The sequence below is a fragment of the Drosophila kikkawai genome, unplaced genomic scaffold, assembly GCF_030179895.1.
Source record: "Drosophila kikkawai strain 14028-0561.14 unplaced genomic scaffold, DkikHiC1v2 scaffold_71, whole genome shotgun sequence".
Classification (NCBI taxonomy): Eukaryota; Metazoa; Arthropoda; class Insecta; order Diptera; family Drosophilidae; genus Drosophila; species Drosophila kikkawai.
Window position 1 is genome coordinate 875 of NW_027222732.1, and position 20,084 is coordinate 20,958.

Below are 20,084 nucleotides of genomic sequence, written 5' to 3' on the forward strand. Positions count from 1 at the left end.
CTTACCATTCAGAAAGGCCCGCTCCATATTTCAAAAGGCCCTGCTTCACATATTCTGACCATAGGAATAAAGTAGGCCCTGTTTTCATGTGATCCGATACGGCCTTCCTGACAAATAACACGTCCTCGTGTATTAACTTTAAATCACAGTATTCTCAAATTTCAGTACTTGTTACATTTATTGTTAACAAACATTTCATTAATTTTCTAAACAATAAGTATTAAGGCATTTAGACAAAATAAGCATCTTGGTTTCATGATAACATGATAACATAACAAATTACATCTTCATTTTAATCATAATTTACAATTCAGACTTCTCTAATTACATAGCTTTATCAACTGGTGTATTTCCTTTTACACCCACATACTGACCCCCGCCATAACATTCCTTCTGTTATGGTGCGGTCTCCACTGACCCCCGCCATAACAATTCCTTCTGTTATGGTGCGGTCTCCACTGACCCCCGCCATAACAATTTCTTCTGTTATGGTGCGGTCATTATATCCCCTCTTGGGATTCCAAGGCATCAACCGTGCCATCCATATCATCATTCCCCACATGGGAATCAGACGCATCTCCACTTGAGTCGTCTAAATCTTCAATCAACTTTAATCTTTAATCAATCAACGTCATTGCTTATTTTGTCTATTTGGCTATGCCCTCAAAAACTCATGCGCATACTTATAAAAGTTCGCTTACTTGACAGATATCTCAAAACATATCGGCCACCATCAAGCTTTTCTATAAACTCTGTTTGGTGCCGTTCTTCATTTTCATTTTCCATCGTCATTTCTTTCTCTTTTCTTTCTCATTCTCTTCTTCTTCTCATTTTTCCATTTTCATTTTAAATTAATCTTGCCTTATCAAAATTAGTGCTCTTCCGAACGTAAGTTTAAATTTCTCTTTCTTTATACTTTTCTCTGTGTCATGTGGTGGTATCAAGCCCAAAGGGTGGGTCCGATTGGCATCTCTTAAGGGCTCGCATTGGTTGCACTACTAACTGTGCAGTTCGCCGCAAGTTGCACCCCGCCAAGAGCCTCTTGCCATCACCACTGCGGTCCTGGTATCCAGCCAGATGACTACTTTACAGCTTTACACATGATACAATTTTCAACAATCTTTAAACTTAGTCATTTCCAACAATTCTGATAAATATTGCTGAGTCTATTTTTTCCAACCCAAATACATAACGGATTTATAACCTTGATTAATAACTATCCAACAAAATTTAAGGGACACTACTGGCAGACAACATTACCTCACCCCTCTGTGTATTTTTAAGAACCCCCCTTCATAGCTCAATTTAATTTAAATTATTTTGAGTTGTTTATTAACTATATCAATCAATCCTGAATCCTGACTCTGATCATTCAGTTATTAGATTTCCATTCTAAGTTCAGACGTTTTTCTGTCAATTTATTTTTATTTATCGGAGTTGAAATCAGTCATGTGAATTCTGGACACAAAAAGAATTCCACATTTGTCTTGCGCTTTCTCTTCCTCTACTCTATGATGCACTTCAGTTAATTTTTTTTTTTTTTGAAATGATTACATTTGCAATAAGTAGAGACTAAAAACTCTCATCTGAGCAAATAATGCCAAAAATATCAGAATAATTGCACGCCAACCAATATTTCCAATTCATATAGAGATAGATATCAAGACACATAATTCTACCAATATATCCACAAGAGCTTATATCTGTTTCAAATTTTATCGGATGTTGCGAACCAACAAATAACGATTACAGGCTCACTTGTAATAATATTAAAAGCGTTCGTTAGTAGAAGAGTATTGCGGGTCCTTGGCCAGTTTGGTAGGGGGTGGGGGGGTCATTAGTCACGCATGACTGCGCACGAGGGGTGCGGAGGGTCATTAGTCACGCATGACTGCGCGCGAGGGGGGCGCAGGTGTCCTAATTAGCATAAAAAATCAATTAATTATTAGGGGAAGGGGTTTAGGGTAAGATCCTCCCCTCATTATTTTACGCATGCATGATCATATGCAGTTTTGTGTGTTGTTAAGCGTGAGAAACTGATTGGGAGGGGTTAAAGGGATAAGGTGTGTGTGTTCAAGCATGGGAATTTGTGGGATTTTGTGAAGGAGGGAGGGATGAGACATAAGGAATTTGTGAGAATTTGTGAAGGAGGGAGGGATGAGGCATAATGCATAAGAATTTATTAGGGTTAGTTATTGTGCGTATCCGGCTTGTGTTAATGTAATTCAATTAGGATAACAGGTGTGTAAGTCACCCCGGTTATTTAACTTGTCTAAACGTGTAATACCTTGTAACGGTTTTGTTTCTGTTGTCATGCGTGAGAATTTGTGAGATCGTGTGGTGGTAGATGGGGTGAGTTCTCATGCTTGTGCCAAGAAATTTCTAGCGAGGGTTGTTGTGAGACTTGCTTACCTGTTGATCTATGAATTTGTGAGATCGTGTGGCTTGTGCCTGAACGGTTTGTACCTGGCCGACTCGTGTGGTGGTGGTGGATGGGAAATGTTCTTATGCTTGTGTGTAGCTTGTGCCAAGAAATTTCTAGCGAGGGTTGTTGCTTACCTGTTGATCTATGAATTTGTAAGATCGTGTGTGGGGCTCGTGTCTACCCAGGCCTGCTTGTGTGTTTTAATTGGTGGAAAGTAGATTCAATTAACTTGGCTAAACATGTAATGATATATTTTGTTGTATAATTTGAAAGTATTTTCTAGTTATGTGCATATAGGATGAGTATATGTATGACATAAGTGGGGAGTAGATGATGATATAGAAGGTTATAGATGTGTGTATATGAATATCACCCCCTTAATAGTGAGAAGGTATTCCGTGGGAAAGGGTGGGCGATCGTAAACGTTTAAATTAATAAAGAAAGCATGTGAAAGGAATCGAAGAAATTTGAATATATCCCAAAATATCTTCAAGACTTTCCCACACCGCATGAAAGAAAGAGTTGTGTGCATGTGAGGGTGGATGATCGCAGATGTTTGAATTAATAGAGAGGGCATGTGAACTAAAAGACACATTTTCTAGGAAACAAAAAATGTATCCTAAATATTCTTAAGACTTTCCCACACCTTTTGTAACAAAGAGTTGTGTGTAAGGGTGGAGGATCTTAAGTGTTTCAACCCCACCATCCTATGTGTAACATATGTGGATGTTACCTTAAATTAGCATAATTTCGGGGAGCTAACCTTTCTAATAGAAAAGGGATGTGAACAAAAAGAGAAATTTGAAGAACACATAAGAATTTAAACATACCCCCTTAAGACTTTCTCACGCACATTCATAGAAATAAGGAAATGGGGTACTTTCTAAACCCCCAAAAAGTCATCTTGGAAAGCGCATTTCGGGAAATGGTTTTAGTTTAAAAAAACATTCGCTCGCGTCAAGATATTTTTCTTCGTCTCGAAAATTTCTCTCGGTCTCCAATAATACATTTTTTGTAAAGTGAAAACTCGACCAAGTGTTTAAAAAATATATAACAAAAAAAAAAGAAACTGAAAAAAAGCAAAGTGAAAGTGAACTGAATAATGTAAATAGTGCTGTGTTGTGCTATTGAAATCAGAAAAAAAGAAAAATAATAAAAATAAATAAATTAAAAAACAAAGAAACAAAAGGAAAATTAAAAAAATAATTTAAACTGTTTGTAAATAGTGCTGTGCTGTGCAATTAACCAAATCAAAAAATAAAATAATAAAAAACAAACGAACAAAAAGGAAAATTTAAGAAATTATTAAAACTGTTTGTAAATAGTGCTGTGCTGTGCTATTCAAAAAAAAAAAAAATATATCGATCAAGTGAATTAAAAAACATAAAATAAAAAACAAGAACCAAAATGTATCGATTCTGCGAAAAGTGCAATATGCCCACAAATTCCTCTGCTGAATGGAATCAGCATGTGCGAACGGAGAAGCATAAAATGAATGCTATTGAACCCGTGGATTCCCGGGTCAAAAAAGTAGCAGATGGATTTCGAGGGAGGATCCTTCACTACCTGTTCGAGAATACGCAGGCAGGAGTGATATTCCCAGCATCATTTCTACGAGAGGCAGGAGACGCATTTCTGCCTCATCTAGCAACAATTTTGGAAAGCTATGCATCCGTAAAAGTTAATTTTGAACTTTTCGGTTTGTATAAGCTATTAAAAGATGAAGAGGAGTGTATGGAGATGAAGTCATTTCAATCGAAAATGACAATTCTCTCCATGCACTCAGACATTAACAATGAATATGAGGACCACACGGAGAAAATAATTGGAAAAATGGATGAGTTCCAAGAGAGGGATAGTGGATGGACATTGGTCCACATCGCTCGGCTTGAGATGAACGTGAACCAATATTCACCAATAAGAGGATCGTCATTTATCGAGCTACCTGAGGCACTGGAAAATAAAGGATCCATTGTGAATGTAAGAAACTTGAACGATGAGTTTTGTTTCAAGTGGACGATAATTGCTGCGATCATGAACAAATCAACCAAACGGAGTAGATGCAGCGGGTATAGGGTTAACATTGAAGATGATGTTATCACCCTCCAAAACGGATACCAATTGGATTTCAGTGGATTGGAGTTCCCTCTCAACCCTCGACATATCACGGATTTTATGAAAAAAAACCTGGAGCTGAGCGTATCTGTTTTTGGATATGATGATGGATTAATTTATGGCCCCATTTTTTACCCACCTGAGGTGAAACCCCGCCACATAAATATGCTGCTTTTGGAGGAAGGAAATAAAGCGCACTACACATGGATAAGAAATCTTTCAGGGTGAGTCTTATTTATTATTTTTATTATTTTCCTATTTTTATTATATTATTAAATATATATATATATATATTTTTTTTTTTATTTTGATTTTTATTATTTTATTATTTTATTTATCTATTTATTTATGTTTATTTTTTTAATTTTTTTTTTTAATTTTCTGTTCCCCTTTTTTTTTTTTTTTTTTTTTAATTTTCTATTCACCTTTATATATAGTTAAACGTTAGGGGGATTTTAGCTAATAGCTTCTTTTTTATTATTCATTGTTTTAGTTTGGTTGCCTCTCAGACGGGAAAAGGGAAAAGAAAGCAGTGGTTCTGCAATAGATGCCTGAATTATTCCTTAACTAAGGAAGCTGCCAAACGTCATTCTGAAGTGTGTAGCAAAATAGTTTCCAGACTGCCCCATCCGCGCAACGCCACCCTCCGCTACACGAATGTTCATAAGGAGGTTAAGGTGCCATTTTCAGTATATGCTGACTTTGAAGCTATACTGCAGCCTGATGAGAAGGCTATTAGTCAAAAACTATTTAAAATAAATACACATGTGCCTATAGCATATGCATATTATATTAAGTGCGCGTATGATGATAGTTTAAGTAAGTTAGAAATTGAAACGACCTTAGAAGCAGGGCAAAATTTTGTTAATTCACTCATTACAAATTTAAAATATATTTATTCAAATTATATTTCAAAAGAAGTTCCCATCCAAATGTCTATGGATGAGGAAGAAGAATTCCAAAAAACTGATAAATGTCATATCTGCCATAGTCCCCTTTTATTAGATAGGGTGAGGGATCATTGCCATTTTACTGGTAAATTCAGAGGTGCTGCACATAATGCATGCAATTTAAAATATCAAGTCCCAGACTTCATCCCAGTTTTTTTCCATAATTTCTCCAGGTATGATTGTCATTTATTCGTGAAAGAATTGGCTCTCATACCTGGAGAAATGAGTGTTATTCCATCGAATAAGGAGCACTATATTTCCCTCTCAAAAACTATAACTACTGATGATGGGGGAAGTTTTCAGATTCGCTTCCTTGATTCTTTCCGCTTCATGTCGTCCGCCTTAGACACACTTGCATCAAACCTAGATGATGATCAATTAGTAACAACGAAAACTTTCTTTGAAAATCAGGAAGAATTTTCTTTGATGAGGCGTAAGGGTGTATTTCCTTATGAATATTTAGATTCAGTTGAGAGGCTATCAGAAACTTCTTTACCCCCCCGAGAAGCATTCTATAGCTCCCTAACAGAAACTAATTGTTCGGAAGAAAATTACACTCATGCACAGAGGGTTTGGGATAAATTTTCATGTCAAAATTTAAAAGATTATTTGGAATTGTATTTGAAAACAGATGTCTTGTTAATGACAGATGTTTTTGAAAACTTTCGAAATATCTGCATGAAAATTCATTCATTAGACCCTGCGCATTTTTACACCTTACCTGGTTTATCATGGGAGGCCATGCTAAAATATACCGAAATTGAGCTAGAACTGTTAACAGATATAGATCAATTAAAATTTCTGCAATCGGGTATTCGTGGTGGTCTCGTGCAATGCGTAAATCGATATTCAAAAGCTAATCATAAATATTTGGATTCTTATGACGATAAAAAAGAATCCCAATATTTATCATATATTGATGCCAACAATTTGTATGGATGGGCCATGTCCCAACCTTTGCCATATGGAGGATTTGAATGGGTATCAAGGGAAACCCTTGATAATATAAATATATTAGAGCTCCCAGATGATTCTGAATATGGCTACATGTTCGAGGTAGATTTAGATTATCCGTTTAGCTTGCATGAGACTCATAATGACTTACCATTTTGTTGTAGTAATCAGCTACCAACACCATCATCTAAAGTAAAGAAATTAATTGCAGATCTTAAAGATAAAAATAAATATATAATCCATTATAGAAATTTGAAACAGTGCTTAGAATGTGGGTTACAATTAAAAAAAATTCATAGAGGTCTTCGCTTCTTCCAAAAACCTTGGTTGAAGAAATATATTGATCTTAATAATTTTCATCGTACAAATGCTAAAAATCCATTTGATAAAGATTTTTATAAATTATTAAACAATGCGGTATTTGGAAAGACCATGGAGAACGTTGATAAACGCGTTAATATTAAATTAATTTCAGAATGGGAAAGTGCAACTCCAAATGATTCTCCCGGTCGTAAAAGAGATTGCGCCCGTTCACTGATTTCTAAATCTAACTTTCATAGTCTGAAAAAATTTTCGGATCATTTTTATGCATTTCAAATGACCAAATTAAATGTTTTATATAATAAACCATTATATTTAGGTTTTTCAATTCTTGAAATTTCAAAATGGAAGATGTATGATTTTCATTATAATTATATGAAACCAAAATTTAATGAAAACATACAATTAAATTATATGGACACAGATTCATTTATATATACCATCAAAACTGATGACTTCTATAATGATATTAGAAATGATATAGAGTCATATTTTGATACATCTGAATTTCCAGATAAAATTGCTGAAACGTATAATTTTCCTAAAACCAATAAAAAAAAGTTAGGGTTTTTCAAAGATGAACTCAATGGGAAACCCATGCTCGAGTTTGTTGGTTTACGCTCGAAAATGTATTCATATAAATTTAGTGAGGGTGATGGTAGCGCTGAAAAAACAATAAAAAAATCAAAAGGTGTCAAACGAAGCGCAATAGAGAAAATAGACTTTCATGATTATAAAAAGTGTTTGCTTTCTGAGGAGTCTGTGATAGGGTCAATGGCAATGTTTCGATCATCAAATCATGTAGTATCTACTATTAGGTGTAATAAAATTATACTTAATAGTAAAGATGATAAGAGAATTATAGATTCTAATAAAATGAGTACTATGGCATATGGGCATTATAAAATAGAAGAAAAAGATTTAGAATGTAAAATAGCTGAATTAGATGTAAGTATTTTCGAGTGGAATGAGAAAATAAAAAAAATTGAAAATTGTACAAATAGGAGTAATTTAGAACAAAAAAAATTAGAAGAATATTTACAAAAAAGAGAGGAAGACCAATTTAAATTGGAAGTCAAGGAATTAGAACAAGACCTATTTATAATAAGAAAATCGGATGATTTTAAATAAAAAGTATTTAGATAATATATTATAATAAACAAGTATAATTTTATTTAACTTTGTGAAACATGTAAAAACTTAATTCTAAGAACAAATATGTATTTTTTTAACAATATTAATTTTTTTGAACAATAAAAATTATTAGTTTTATTTATATTCATTATATATTTTTAAGAACAATTGTATATTTTCTTAATCAATTTAAAAAAAAAAAGTTAGTAATAATAATAACAATTTTAGAAAAAAAAAAAAAAAATTTTTATTTTTTAAATAAAGAAACAATATAAATTTCAAAAAAATTTTTTAAATAACTTGATTCATTTCATTATTGGTGGGAAATTCTTCTTATGGATCTAATATATTAGATTTCACAATTTGGGTGTAATTAGTTAATCCTCCCTCCATTAAAATTACATCATTTTCGTTTTGGTTTGTATCATCAACAAATGGAGGGGGGAGGGGGTTTTCATCTTCTTGGTCTATATTTAAAGGTAAGATTTGTTTATAATTTTCAGCGCCGCCTTCCATATAAATAAGTTCATTTTCATATAGCCGTCCTGCTTCTTCTTCTTCATCTGTGTCTACATAAAAAATCCCTTCTTCACTGATTAGATTATTTTCCAAAGCCTTATCTGTAAACAAAATTAAATAAAAAATAATTATGAAATATTCAACTATATACAAAAATGAAAAATATATAAATACAAATTTAGTTCACTCACCTTTTTCATTCATATCATTTCCCCTATCTATAGAAAAATAAAAAGAGAAGAAAAGAGAAGAAAATAAAAGAAAAGAAAAAAAATTAGTATAATATTTCAAAATTGAAAATAAACATAAATTTAGTTTACTCACCTTTTTTATTAGTTGTATCATTTTGAATCTTGTTTTTCTCCCAGTCATAACCTTCACTAAATTTTATATTCTGGAAGAGAAATAACTTTTTACCTATGAAATTTCATCATTAAGTATTGATTGGAACTCATCAATGTTTTTAACCTTTATTTCATCGTTCGAAATCTGGGTTTCTTTTCTATTTAAATAATCATCTAACAGTCTATCTGCTATATTCCTCTTTTTTAATATATTGCATTTATTTGCTCTGCCTCATCATTTCTAATTTCCCGCACTTGTGGTTCATCACTTAAATAATCATCGTTAATATCCTGATACCTGTTTTCTGTTGCAATTTGATGATCTGCCTCGCTCGAAATCTGTGTCCTAATTTTCTTGTCTTTCTTTCTCTCATTAACAAGAGCCTCTTGTGTTAACGCCTCAGCAAATTCAAAACAATTTATTCTAAGTGTTGATGGAGGAATATGATTTATTTTTTTATTGTCAGTATTTGAGGTGTGAGCTAATCTAGATCTATAGTGACATTTAATACCCACCTTGCCATTTGAATATGAAATAATAAAATATCTATTAGCCCCTCTGTGACCTAAATCGAAATGACCACCTATTTTTTTCTCCTGGGCTATTAATTTTTGCTTAAAGTTTTCTATTAATTTTTTTTTGGTTATGGCTATACCTGTGCTATTCATAGTTGAACTATTTTTTAATCTACGCGTCGTGTTTCTCTTCACTGGTATACGACTTACATTATCCTCATCATTATCGGCTATCCCCAACATGATCTTAAATGAAGAACTATCATCCGCCATAGTATTCGCTGTAGTTGTAGAAGTTGAAGTAACAGCTGAAGTTGATGTTTCAAATGTTGAACTATTGAGTAATAGCCTTTCCCTGGTCATCACAAGAGTTGTATTTGATTCGTTTCCGGTAGTAGAAGGTAAAATTGGTTCCAACGTCCTCATCGATTGTTCTTCTCCATTCTCGAATAAAATTGGTGAGGGTGCAGGTTTATTTGTTGTTGTTGTTGTTGTTCCATCATCATTATCATCATCATTGAAAATTGGTGAGGGTGCAGGTTTATTTGTTGTTGTTGTTGTTGTTGTTCCATCACCCTCACTAATGAGGGTTGTATCAACTTCTCTATCCTCATTCAAAATTGGTGAGGGTGCAGGTTTATTTGTCGTTGTTGTTGTTGCTACATCATCATCATCATCATCATTACCCCCATTAATGAGGGTTGTTTCCAGCGTTGAAGTTGATATTGCTTCTCCGTCCTCGATGAAAATTCGTGAGGGTGATGAAGGCGGGGTTGACGAAATTCGCAGCAGTGAAGGCACCATATTCTCACTCTCACTTTCACTTTCACTTTCACTTTCACTTTCAATTAATTTCTCATTTTTATCATTAATAATAGTTGAGGATATGTTTTTGTAAATTTCGGTATCTTCCAAAATTTCAAAATTAAATTCTATCCTCATTAATTTGTTCGAATTCGGTAAATTCATTAAAAACTCAACTTCATTTGATGAATTCCATGAAGTTGAGTTTGTTAAATTAGCTAGTACATATTTAACCGGAGCAGTCTTCACGCCACACCAAATAGTCGCGAAAACGAAGATCACGACCGCGTTGAAAGACATAGTGATGTTTTCCAATGTAAGAATAGTTGGGAACTGATCTGGACCGAAAATTCATTCGCCCTTTTCACATTGAGAACGAGCAGAGAAATTAAACAAAACATAGACATTCACATGCACATACAAACAATTATCAAGATTTTTCTTCGGTTTGTATATAGAAGGCACTGCTCGCCACGCACTATCAGCCGCATACCACACACGCATATACACAGAGTATATTCCACATCGCCCTCCACGCACATCGCCCTCAACGCACATCGCCCTCCACGCACTATCCGTCACGCATTAATTATAGAATTTCGTTTTTATGGACCCAGCTATCTTCTGACTTTGGAAAGCCTAGCCAGCGCACAAGCACACGATCCCCCTTCCGCTTCAAAATCTTCTCGACGAGATAAGTGTGGGGGAACATAGTCTTTTTTATTTCTTGGGCATAGAAACCGCCTTCTATAGGGGTCCCCTTCAGATCTTCAAGTAAATAAGTGGTGGGGAATGTGTTGTTAACATGTCGTATTCGAAAAATTTCTGTGGTCCAGCCCGCTATGTACCCCTTTGTGAATACATGTTTATATTTACTTATGCGTACAAATTCCCCTTCCCGTAAATTTTTGTTATTTAAAAATACTTTTCGGTGGTTGTAGACCGTTGATAAAAGTTGTTTCTCATTAGACGCATTGACGTCAATTGGTTTCATTTTTATTGTTCTATGCTTCCTGTTGTTGTAAATATCAATTAAGTTTTTATACATTTGAATCCATGTATATTTTCCATTGAAACTAAACTCACGCCACATAAGTTCTTTTAATGTTCTATTAAAACGTTCCACGATCGATGCTTTAAGAACGCTAAAAGTTGAGTAATGATGAATTTTAAATCGCGTCATTAATTCTTGAAATTGTTTATTATAGAACTCATTTCCATTATCTGTTTGTAAATTCTTGGGTGCCCCTCGACCAGACTTTAAAATGTTTAACATAGCTTTGGTGACATCTGTTGCATTTTTTGATTTCACCGCCTCCCCAAAAGCGAACTTACTGAAACAATCCACAACTGTCAATAAATATTTATAGCCTTTATTGACAGAAGCATAAGGCCTCATCTCAACTAAATCAGCTTGCCATAAATCATTAATTCCTTTTACTATCACTCGACGTCGTGGGAAGTTTTTTAATGTGGGGCGATGTAATTCATTCACAATATCTCGCTTACTCATATTTTAATTTTATTCGGGATGAATGGTGTTCGCTCCTTAGATATTGTTTCACTTTTTAATATTGATTGCGGGTGAATTATATAGCTGAAAATACTATTTTCTATTTCATCAATTTGCATTATTATTTCACGAAGATTTTTCTTTAGATAATCAATTTTTGAAGAAATTTCATTCACTTTGCTCTCAACATGATTTATTCGGGGTTTTACTTTAAAAATTGACTGTTTCTGTGGTTGATTGGAAATTACAGTAGATATATTTGTTAATACTTTTCTTGTTTCATCATCAACATAATTCTTTGTTACTACATCATTTTCATGGATGGGAGGTAAACAATTTTTAAATCTTTTTCTCTGAAGATTTAAATTACCATCAGAGTCAGTGAGTAAGCTTTGAAATTTGATTACCCCCTTTTTAATCTCCCTTGAGTACTCTCTCTCAATTAAAAAACATCCAAACTTGTCGAGTGTCATTATTATTATAAATATAAAAGCTGAAGGAATGGTATATTTAACTTTCAACTAAATCAGTTTTCGGATCTCTTTCACGGTGTGCGAATGGGCTTTTTTTAAGCAAAGTTCCTTCTATTTCCACCTGTTGCGTACGAAGATTTGGTGGTGGTGGGTTTTTTGAGTTTATAAAACTATTAATATTTTCAATTTGATTAATTATGTTGTTCATCAAGATATCTATATTTTCTAATTGTGTAATCATTTTTATTGCTTTACTCTCCAACTCTGATACTCTTTTATTTCGATTCTCAAATGATTTGTCAATCGATTCCATTTGTAGTAATTTAACATCGTCAATTTTCTTGTCTACATATAGTTTTATGACTAAGTCATTACCATTTATTGGTTGTGAAGAGTTTTTTATTCTTTTTCTCTGTACATTTATATGGCCATCAGTATCAAGATAAACACCCGTGAGACTTTCAAGCTCCCTTTTGAAAAGTGAGGAAAATTCTCTATCATTCGAAAAATGACCAAACTTGTCAATTGACATTTTAATATTAATTAAAAATTATAAAGTGTCTTCTATTTTATTAATATATTATTTTTTCTTCTCGCAATTCTTCTATTATCGATAAAATCTCATTAGAATGTCCATTATGTCCAGCAGCTTTTGAACTCATTAAAAGCTGTAACCTCTCTACAAGCTCGTTTACATTATTCCAATAAATATACCTAGGTTTCGATCGTTGAAGCTTCATATATGCTGACCCAGTATATTTTCGAGTGGGTGAGACAGCTGATGTCATAAGAGGTCTAATAATTGATGAATATTTCTTCGAGCGATTTCCTTTTAATTGCCCGTCGGGTTCATAGTTTCTTTTGTGAGCACTTGTCTCAATTAAAATTTGTTTATATATTTTTAAATCATCTTTAGTATAGTCACGAGGTGCGTTATGAAAAATTAGTGAGTATAGACCCTGTGTTAAGGTCCATGAGTTTCCACTCTCCAATTCCATTTTATTTTTTTGAATTTTAAGTGCACTATTACCTAACATCAATATATTATTTTCTTTTCGAGGTCCGTAACTATTGTCTAGATGCTTTTGTTTCTTTAAATGACTAATGTTGAGATCGTATTCCACTCCTTTTTCTTTATTTACATTTTCTTGATCTTCTTCTTCTTCTTTTTCTTCATCTTCTTCTTCTTCTTCATTTGAATCAGAATCAGAATCAGAATCAGAATATCTTTCAGAATCTTGTGAAAAAAATTCATCTTCGCTTTCTTTTTCGCTCACATACTGTTTTCTCGCGACATGATGCTCCTCCTCTTTCTTTATCAATGATTTTTTCTCAGGTACATTACCATCATTGGAATTTTTAAATTTCTTATTATCAGCAAGAATTGCATGTAAAGGCGCTGTAATTGGTTTAAAAGTTTCTTCTAAATTTGAAGCATTCTCATTTTTCATTTGTTTTAATTCATTGAACTTTCTTTTTAAAATATTTCTACTCTCTGTCAACTGTTTTAAGACTTGACGTTTCATTGCTCTAGTTTTCTCAGACACTCACTTGATACTGTGAGAAATGTAAATGTAATTAAATATTTATAACAAATTTATTTGTGTTTTTTGAAGAAAATTTATTTTTATTATTGCAAATATATAGCTTAAAAGTATTAAAAATGTATACATTTTTTATGATTTCACAACTTTATTTAATTCCAAGTACAAATTATTATCATCCTTTTTCAAAATATAAAAACGGTTATCCTTTATAATGTTGATTGTTGCATCATCTAAGGTTGAGTAGCGCTCCGGTAAGTATAAAATATACTCCTCAAGTTCAAGAGCAAGGGAAGTTCCATAGCTGGTTTTTTTACGTTGAGCATTCATAATCGGGTAAAAGCAATTTGTTTTCATCTTGTTCTTGGTGAGTAGAGGTTTGGCCATCTTTCCATTGAAGTCCTTAATAACTTTCATTACCATTTCCGGGTTGGTCATATTGCAGATGATTCCTGTTTTTTTCTAATTGATGGAAAATAAATGGAAACAGATTGTTGTTATTATATAGTTTAATAGTTGTTTAATTGTTGTTAATATGCAGTTAATAGCTGTTCTTACCTGTTTTTTTAGCAGTTAATTGTTGTTAATATGCAGTTAATAGCTGTTCTTACCTGTTTTTAGCAGTTAATCAACTGTTTTTTCCAGGCTGTTTATAGATGTTGTTGTTTGTTGTTTGTTGTTTGTTGTCTGATTTTTAACTTTGACTGTGTGTTAAAATAATTTTCACACCGATTTTATAGTCGAGAGTAGAACAACCCTCTCAATTTTTGAAGACATTCTTTCATTTTAAATTCGGGAGCAGACCAATCAGAGAAGAGCATAGTTGAGACATAGGGTGGGTTTGAAACGATCTCAGAGAAAGTATTCTAAGATCTCACCCAACCATGAGACAAATAGTTAAAAATAGGGTGGGTTTGAAACGATCTCAGAGAAAGTATTCTAAGATCTCACCCAACCATGAAGCAACTAGTTAAAAAATAGGGTGGGTTTGAAACGATCTCAGAGAAAACTAGAGAAGAGTGTAGACCAATCATGAGTTGATAGAGAGTAAAAATTGTAGAGACAGGTGTCCACAATTGTTTGTGTTAAAGGCTTGCTTTCTATCATAATTATAGCTAATATTATTCCCCAAGTATTTCACAACTTCTTTTGGTGGTTGTAAATTTCCAAAACTATCAAAGTAGTGTATATTTTTTTTATTTTTATTATAAGCTACCCAATGTGTACCATTTGATGAGGCATCGCCTAGGTTTATAATTCCTGATTCATGAATCCAAGGTGATTTCGGTAGTGAGTCTCTCATAAATACACCTCGAAAATGAGGAATATATTTTTGAGCAAAATCTAAAATTTCAAAATTTGAAAGTGCCTTCTTGGGTAGCTTACTGATTAGTTTTTTTGATTTCCTCTAAATGGGTTAAGATATAATCCATACCCTTTTCTATAAGGTTTCAGAAACATACCTTCACCCACACTAATACTTTCCATTTTTTTATTATGACGTTTACTCTCTTCTAGTTGTTTTTTACTCGTTGATGCATTATTGATGGCTTTAGCAATAGCTGCGCTGCCAGAAGCAACACTACCCAGTGCACTAAGTGCAGTCAAAATGGGGACGAGTGGTAAAAAACCACCAACTTTGGGTACATTAATTATGCGAGGAATCTTTATTTTTTTCTTATTGCGACCAATTGATTTACTCACTGCTTTGCGTGCAACCTTAATAGCACTCATGAGATCTAATGGTTTCTGTTTTTTCAATGCTCGCATTCCTGTTTGAATAACATTTGAGAATGTCTTACCTTTTCCTCCCCTTTTCCTACACTTCCTCTTCACTCCCTTCTTCTTCTTTTTCATACCCATTCCGAATTTCTTTTTAGTTTTCATGATATTTGTGACTAAGTATGCAGCAGTTTTTTCACCCAAACTACTATCCCTTGAAGTAACACGATCCCACGCTTTATTTATTAAAACTGCATCCGCCTTGTGACGGTCACTTAACTCCTTGTGTTGTGAATATGCAATATCATGAGTTCTACATGCCTCATCTAATTGATTTATTCCACGATCTCCGCGATCCAATCTCTGTTTTAACTTTGTACCAGGTCCACAAAAATTATAACCAGGAATATGTGCTTCAAATGGAAGCGTGTTAATTATTTTGTTAATAATGCCACTACCTCGCTTCAAGTTTGAACTCTGACTGTGATAATTATAAAAACTTTTACCCATTTTATATAATGTTTAATCAATGAGCATTTCTCGGTGAATGAACTACATTATACATGTGAATATGCGTTTAATACGTCAAAAACAACAGATTTGTATTAGAGACATTGAGGGTGGAGATGATTCATTTAAAAATTCATCACCACGACATAGTCTACTATTACCTGATACTATCAGAGCTCTGATTGTTGGATCATCGAGCTGTGGTAAAACCAATATTCTAATTAATCTTTTGGAAAGTCCAAATGGTCTAAAATTTGAGAATATATATATTTTCGCAAAAAGTTTGTATCAACCAAAGTATCAGTATTTAGAGAAATTAATTAAACCGATAAAGGGTATGGGGTACTACACATTCTCACAAAATGATGAAGTTTTACCACCTGAAAAGGCAAAAGAAAACTCCATCATGATCTTTGATGATGTCGCATGTGAGAAACAGACTAACATCCGTTCATATTTCTGTATGGGACGCCATAAAAAAATTGACTCATTTTATTTATCTCAAACATATACACATATCCCAAAGCACCTTGTACGCGATAATGCTAACGTGATTATAGTGTTTAAACAAGATGATCTTAATTTACGAAACATATTTCGCGATCATATACATGGTGATATGACTTATGATTTATTTATGAAAGTTTGTCGAAAATGTTGGGAAGATAAATATGGTTTCTTAATGATAAGTAAAGATAATGATATGGATAATGGGCGATATAGAAAAGGTTTTAATGAATACATAATTATTTGAGAATATAAGTTTACATGTGTAAGCTCTATTTTCACAGTTTATTATTAGATTTCAAAATGAGTAGATCATTCACCCTCACATTAAATGGTAATGAACCCATTACGAACATAACTTATTTCCCACCCATTGAATTAAATAATGGTGAATTTGAGTGCGCGCTAATTGATTTTCATATGTACAATTCTATACCCAATGTTGATAAAAGTAATAATCTATTCCATATCGGAAATAGGATAATTGAAATCCCCATCGGATCTTATGAACTCGATGATATTCATGATTTTCTGAAAAATAAGCTTAGAGATTATGGTCTCGAGAAAACATTTCAGTTGGAAAGTAATAATAATACACTTCAAGTTCATATTTCAACCACCCAGGAAGCTATATATTTTAATAGAGAAAACTCGATTGGAAAATTGTTTGGTTTTAATAAAAGGGTGCTCAATCCTGATCAGAAAAAAACGTATATATCCGATCAACCAGTGAACATTTTAAAAATAAACACAATACGCTTAGTGTGTAATATTGTTAGTGGATCATATATTGATGGCAGACAGGATCATGCATTGTATGAATTTGGGATTAATGTTCCACCGGGCTATAAAATGAATATCACACCTCACAATCTCATTTATTTACCAGTCAACACTAGAGAAATAAGTACTCTCTCTATACACATAACTGATCAGAACGGTGATTTGATAAATTTACGTGGCGAAAACTATACGATCCGTCTACATTTGAGATTGATACAATGATTATATATAATAAAAGAGCTGATACTTTTCACAACCAACGCACTTTCAATCGTAAAGTTATAGGAAGAGGTTCGAAGTCAAGTACGAATACGCTCACATTAAAAAATAAATTAATTTTAAAATCACTGGGTTTCAAATTACGAGTTTAAATAAAAGTTATGGGTTTGAACGAGGTATTAGCAGTACGAGAAAAGCCCCTTTCTGACGATAGTATATCGAAAAAGGAATACCACAGCTATTCACCATATCAACAATCATTTAAGTCAAATGATGAGATAAGAATAACCATTCAAAATCAAGATTTATATGTACTTCCTAGTGAGAGTTTTCTTAATTTTCAAGGAGTTATTAGCATCTTGGGGGAGGGTAATAGGTTGATAACCCGAGATGTAATTGGGAAATTGCGAAATAATTGTATGGCGTACTTCTTGGATGAAATACGATATGAAATAAATGGTGTTGAGATAGATAGAACAAGATTTGTTGGCGTTACTTCCACATTAAAAAACTTTGTCTCTTTAAGTCATCTTGAGAGCAAGAGACTTTACAATTCTGGATGGAGTGGAGGAGTCAACTTTAACATTTCCCATCACTTCAACTTTTCTGTACCCCTTAAAAATCTAATGGGATTTTGTGAAGATTTCAAAAAAGTCATATTAAATTGTAAACATGAGCTGGTGCTATTAATTACTAAAAACATGAATGATGTATTTGAAGATAATGTATCAAATCAAAAGTTTCAAGTTGATATAACTAATATTATATGGAAAATTCCTCATGTGACACCAAGTGATTCATCAAAAATCAAAATGTATGATATTATAAACAGTGGGGCAAATCTTCCAATTGCTTTCCGTAGTTGGGATACGTACATTAATCCGAAACTGAGTAATGGAACACATCATGTTTGGAATGTTAAACTAGCTGCTAACCGTGAACGTCCTCGATTTGCATTGATCGTATTTAAAGATAATCATCAATTTGTTACAAATAATTTGAGAAATTTGAAGATTTACCTAAACTCTGAAACATACCCGTACGACGATTTAAATATAGACTTTGATAAGGATCGATTCGCTCACCTATATGAAATGTATTCCAAATTTCAATCTAGCTACTATAATCGAAATGAAACCCCACTGTTAGCGCCTATGGAATACAAAACTAAAGCTCCTATTTTCGTGATAGATTTATCGTACCAAAATGAGACGGTAAAATCAGGACCGATTGATGTTAGGATTTCGACTGAACTTAGTCAACCGCCTAGTGAAACTGTTCAAGTATATTGCGTACTGATACATGATCGTTTAGTTAAATATAACCCGTTGAATGGTCTAGTTCAGCGAATTGTTTAATAATCAACCATGAGGGGGGATACTGCTGCAATTGATATTCAAGGATTTATTGGGAATAACAATAAATTTATTCTAAAAGAAATTGGAGTGGTGTTTAAAAAAGATTCAAAACTAAATTCACATTTTATAATACACTCTCCATATGATTTCACTGAATTGGATAAAAAAACGAGAAAAACAGTTGCTTGGTTAACAAAACAACATCATAAAATTTATTGGAACGATGGCATAAGCTTTTTCAAAGAAGCACAAACGTATCTAAGAGAAATAATAAGGAATAAGGAAATTATTTGTAAAGGTCATGAAAAAAGACTTTTCCTCAAAAAATTTCTAAAAACACGAGATTTAATGAATATTGAAGAAATCGGATGTCCTGCTTTAAAAACAATGGATGGAAACCAGTTTCCATTTTGCTCACTACATCTGCAGGAGGGTGTCTGTGCACTCAACAATGCTTACAAAATTTTAAATTTTTATGTACCCGAAAATTCTAGTAACTAGATTTCTTCATTCACAGTTTGAGAGTTGAGAGAAGAAGAAGTTTACGAAATGAATAAATCCAATAGCATTCGTAATATTAATTCTTCCTCTTTGATAAATAACATTAATTTATTTATCAATGATTTTCGAAATGTGATTACCAAAGAGGATTTACAATTACTGTTGGAGTCAAGGAACATGTTCATGAACGCTGGAGTAAAGGAGTTTAAAAAAACAACATATGGAGAACATATTAATTTATGTACATTTTCTTATGATAATATAGAAACCTGTGCATGCTTTCATTATGTAAATCAGCAACATAGAGTCAAACAACTAATTTCATCATATAACGAAATTAAAAAATAAAGAAAAAAGAAAACTGAACATCTCTCCCCCTTCTTTGAACACAATTTTATTTTTCAAGGGTGGGTATGGTATAGCAACAGGTTTCACATTTTTGTTTTCATAAAAGGTGTATAAATGTAATGTGGCATTTAGATGTACCTTCAGTTTAAAATAAACACTCAAACTATTTTCATCGGAGGAGAACACAAACTCAAAATGATCTCGGAGAAAATTGAAGAATTTTTAAAAGAGTATGGAAACGAAATCTTTAAGGAACACGTTACGAAATTGAAGACATTTCAAACATATTTCAAAGACGTGGAAGCCACTCCGGTAGTTCGTTCCAAGTATGGGGAACACCTATCATACTGCGCCTGGGCCTATGACGATTGCAAAGTTGGACCTGACACCTGTAGATGCATGCATGTTGAGAAGAGAGAACAAGATGCCTTAAAATTAATGGATCGATATATTAATTTATTTAAAAGACTTAATAAAAACTAAATTTTGATGAGAATAAACTCTGACTTTTATTTCACATGTAT

At 33.0% G+C, this 20,084-nt stretch overlaps 1 protein-coding gene across 1 annotated transcript; it reads right to left on the minus strand.

The window, feature by feature from the left end:
* Nucleotides 1-8,224: 8,224 nt before the first annotated feature.
* Nucleotides 8,225-10,108, minus strand: LOC138929601 (putative uncharacterized protein DDB_G0271982). The gene is made up of 4 exons (XM_070288992.1): nucleotides 9,489-10,108; nucleotides 8,743-8,812; nucleotides 8,610-8,636; nucleotides 8,225-8,519 (listed from the first exon to the last, which is right to left on the minus strand). Exons 1-4 carry the CDS (start codon nucleotides 10,080-10,082, stop codon nucleotides 8,233-8,235), a joined length of 978 nt encoding a protein of 325 aa, XP_070145093.1. The 5' UTR covers nucleotides 10,083-10,108; the 3' UTR covers nucleotides 8,225-8,232.
* Between the last annotated feature and the right edge of the window lie 9,976 nt (nucleotides 10,109-20,084).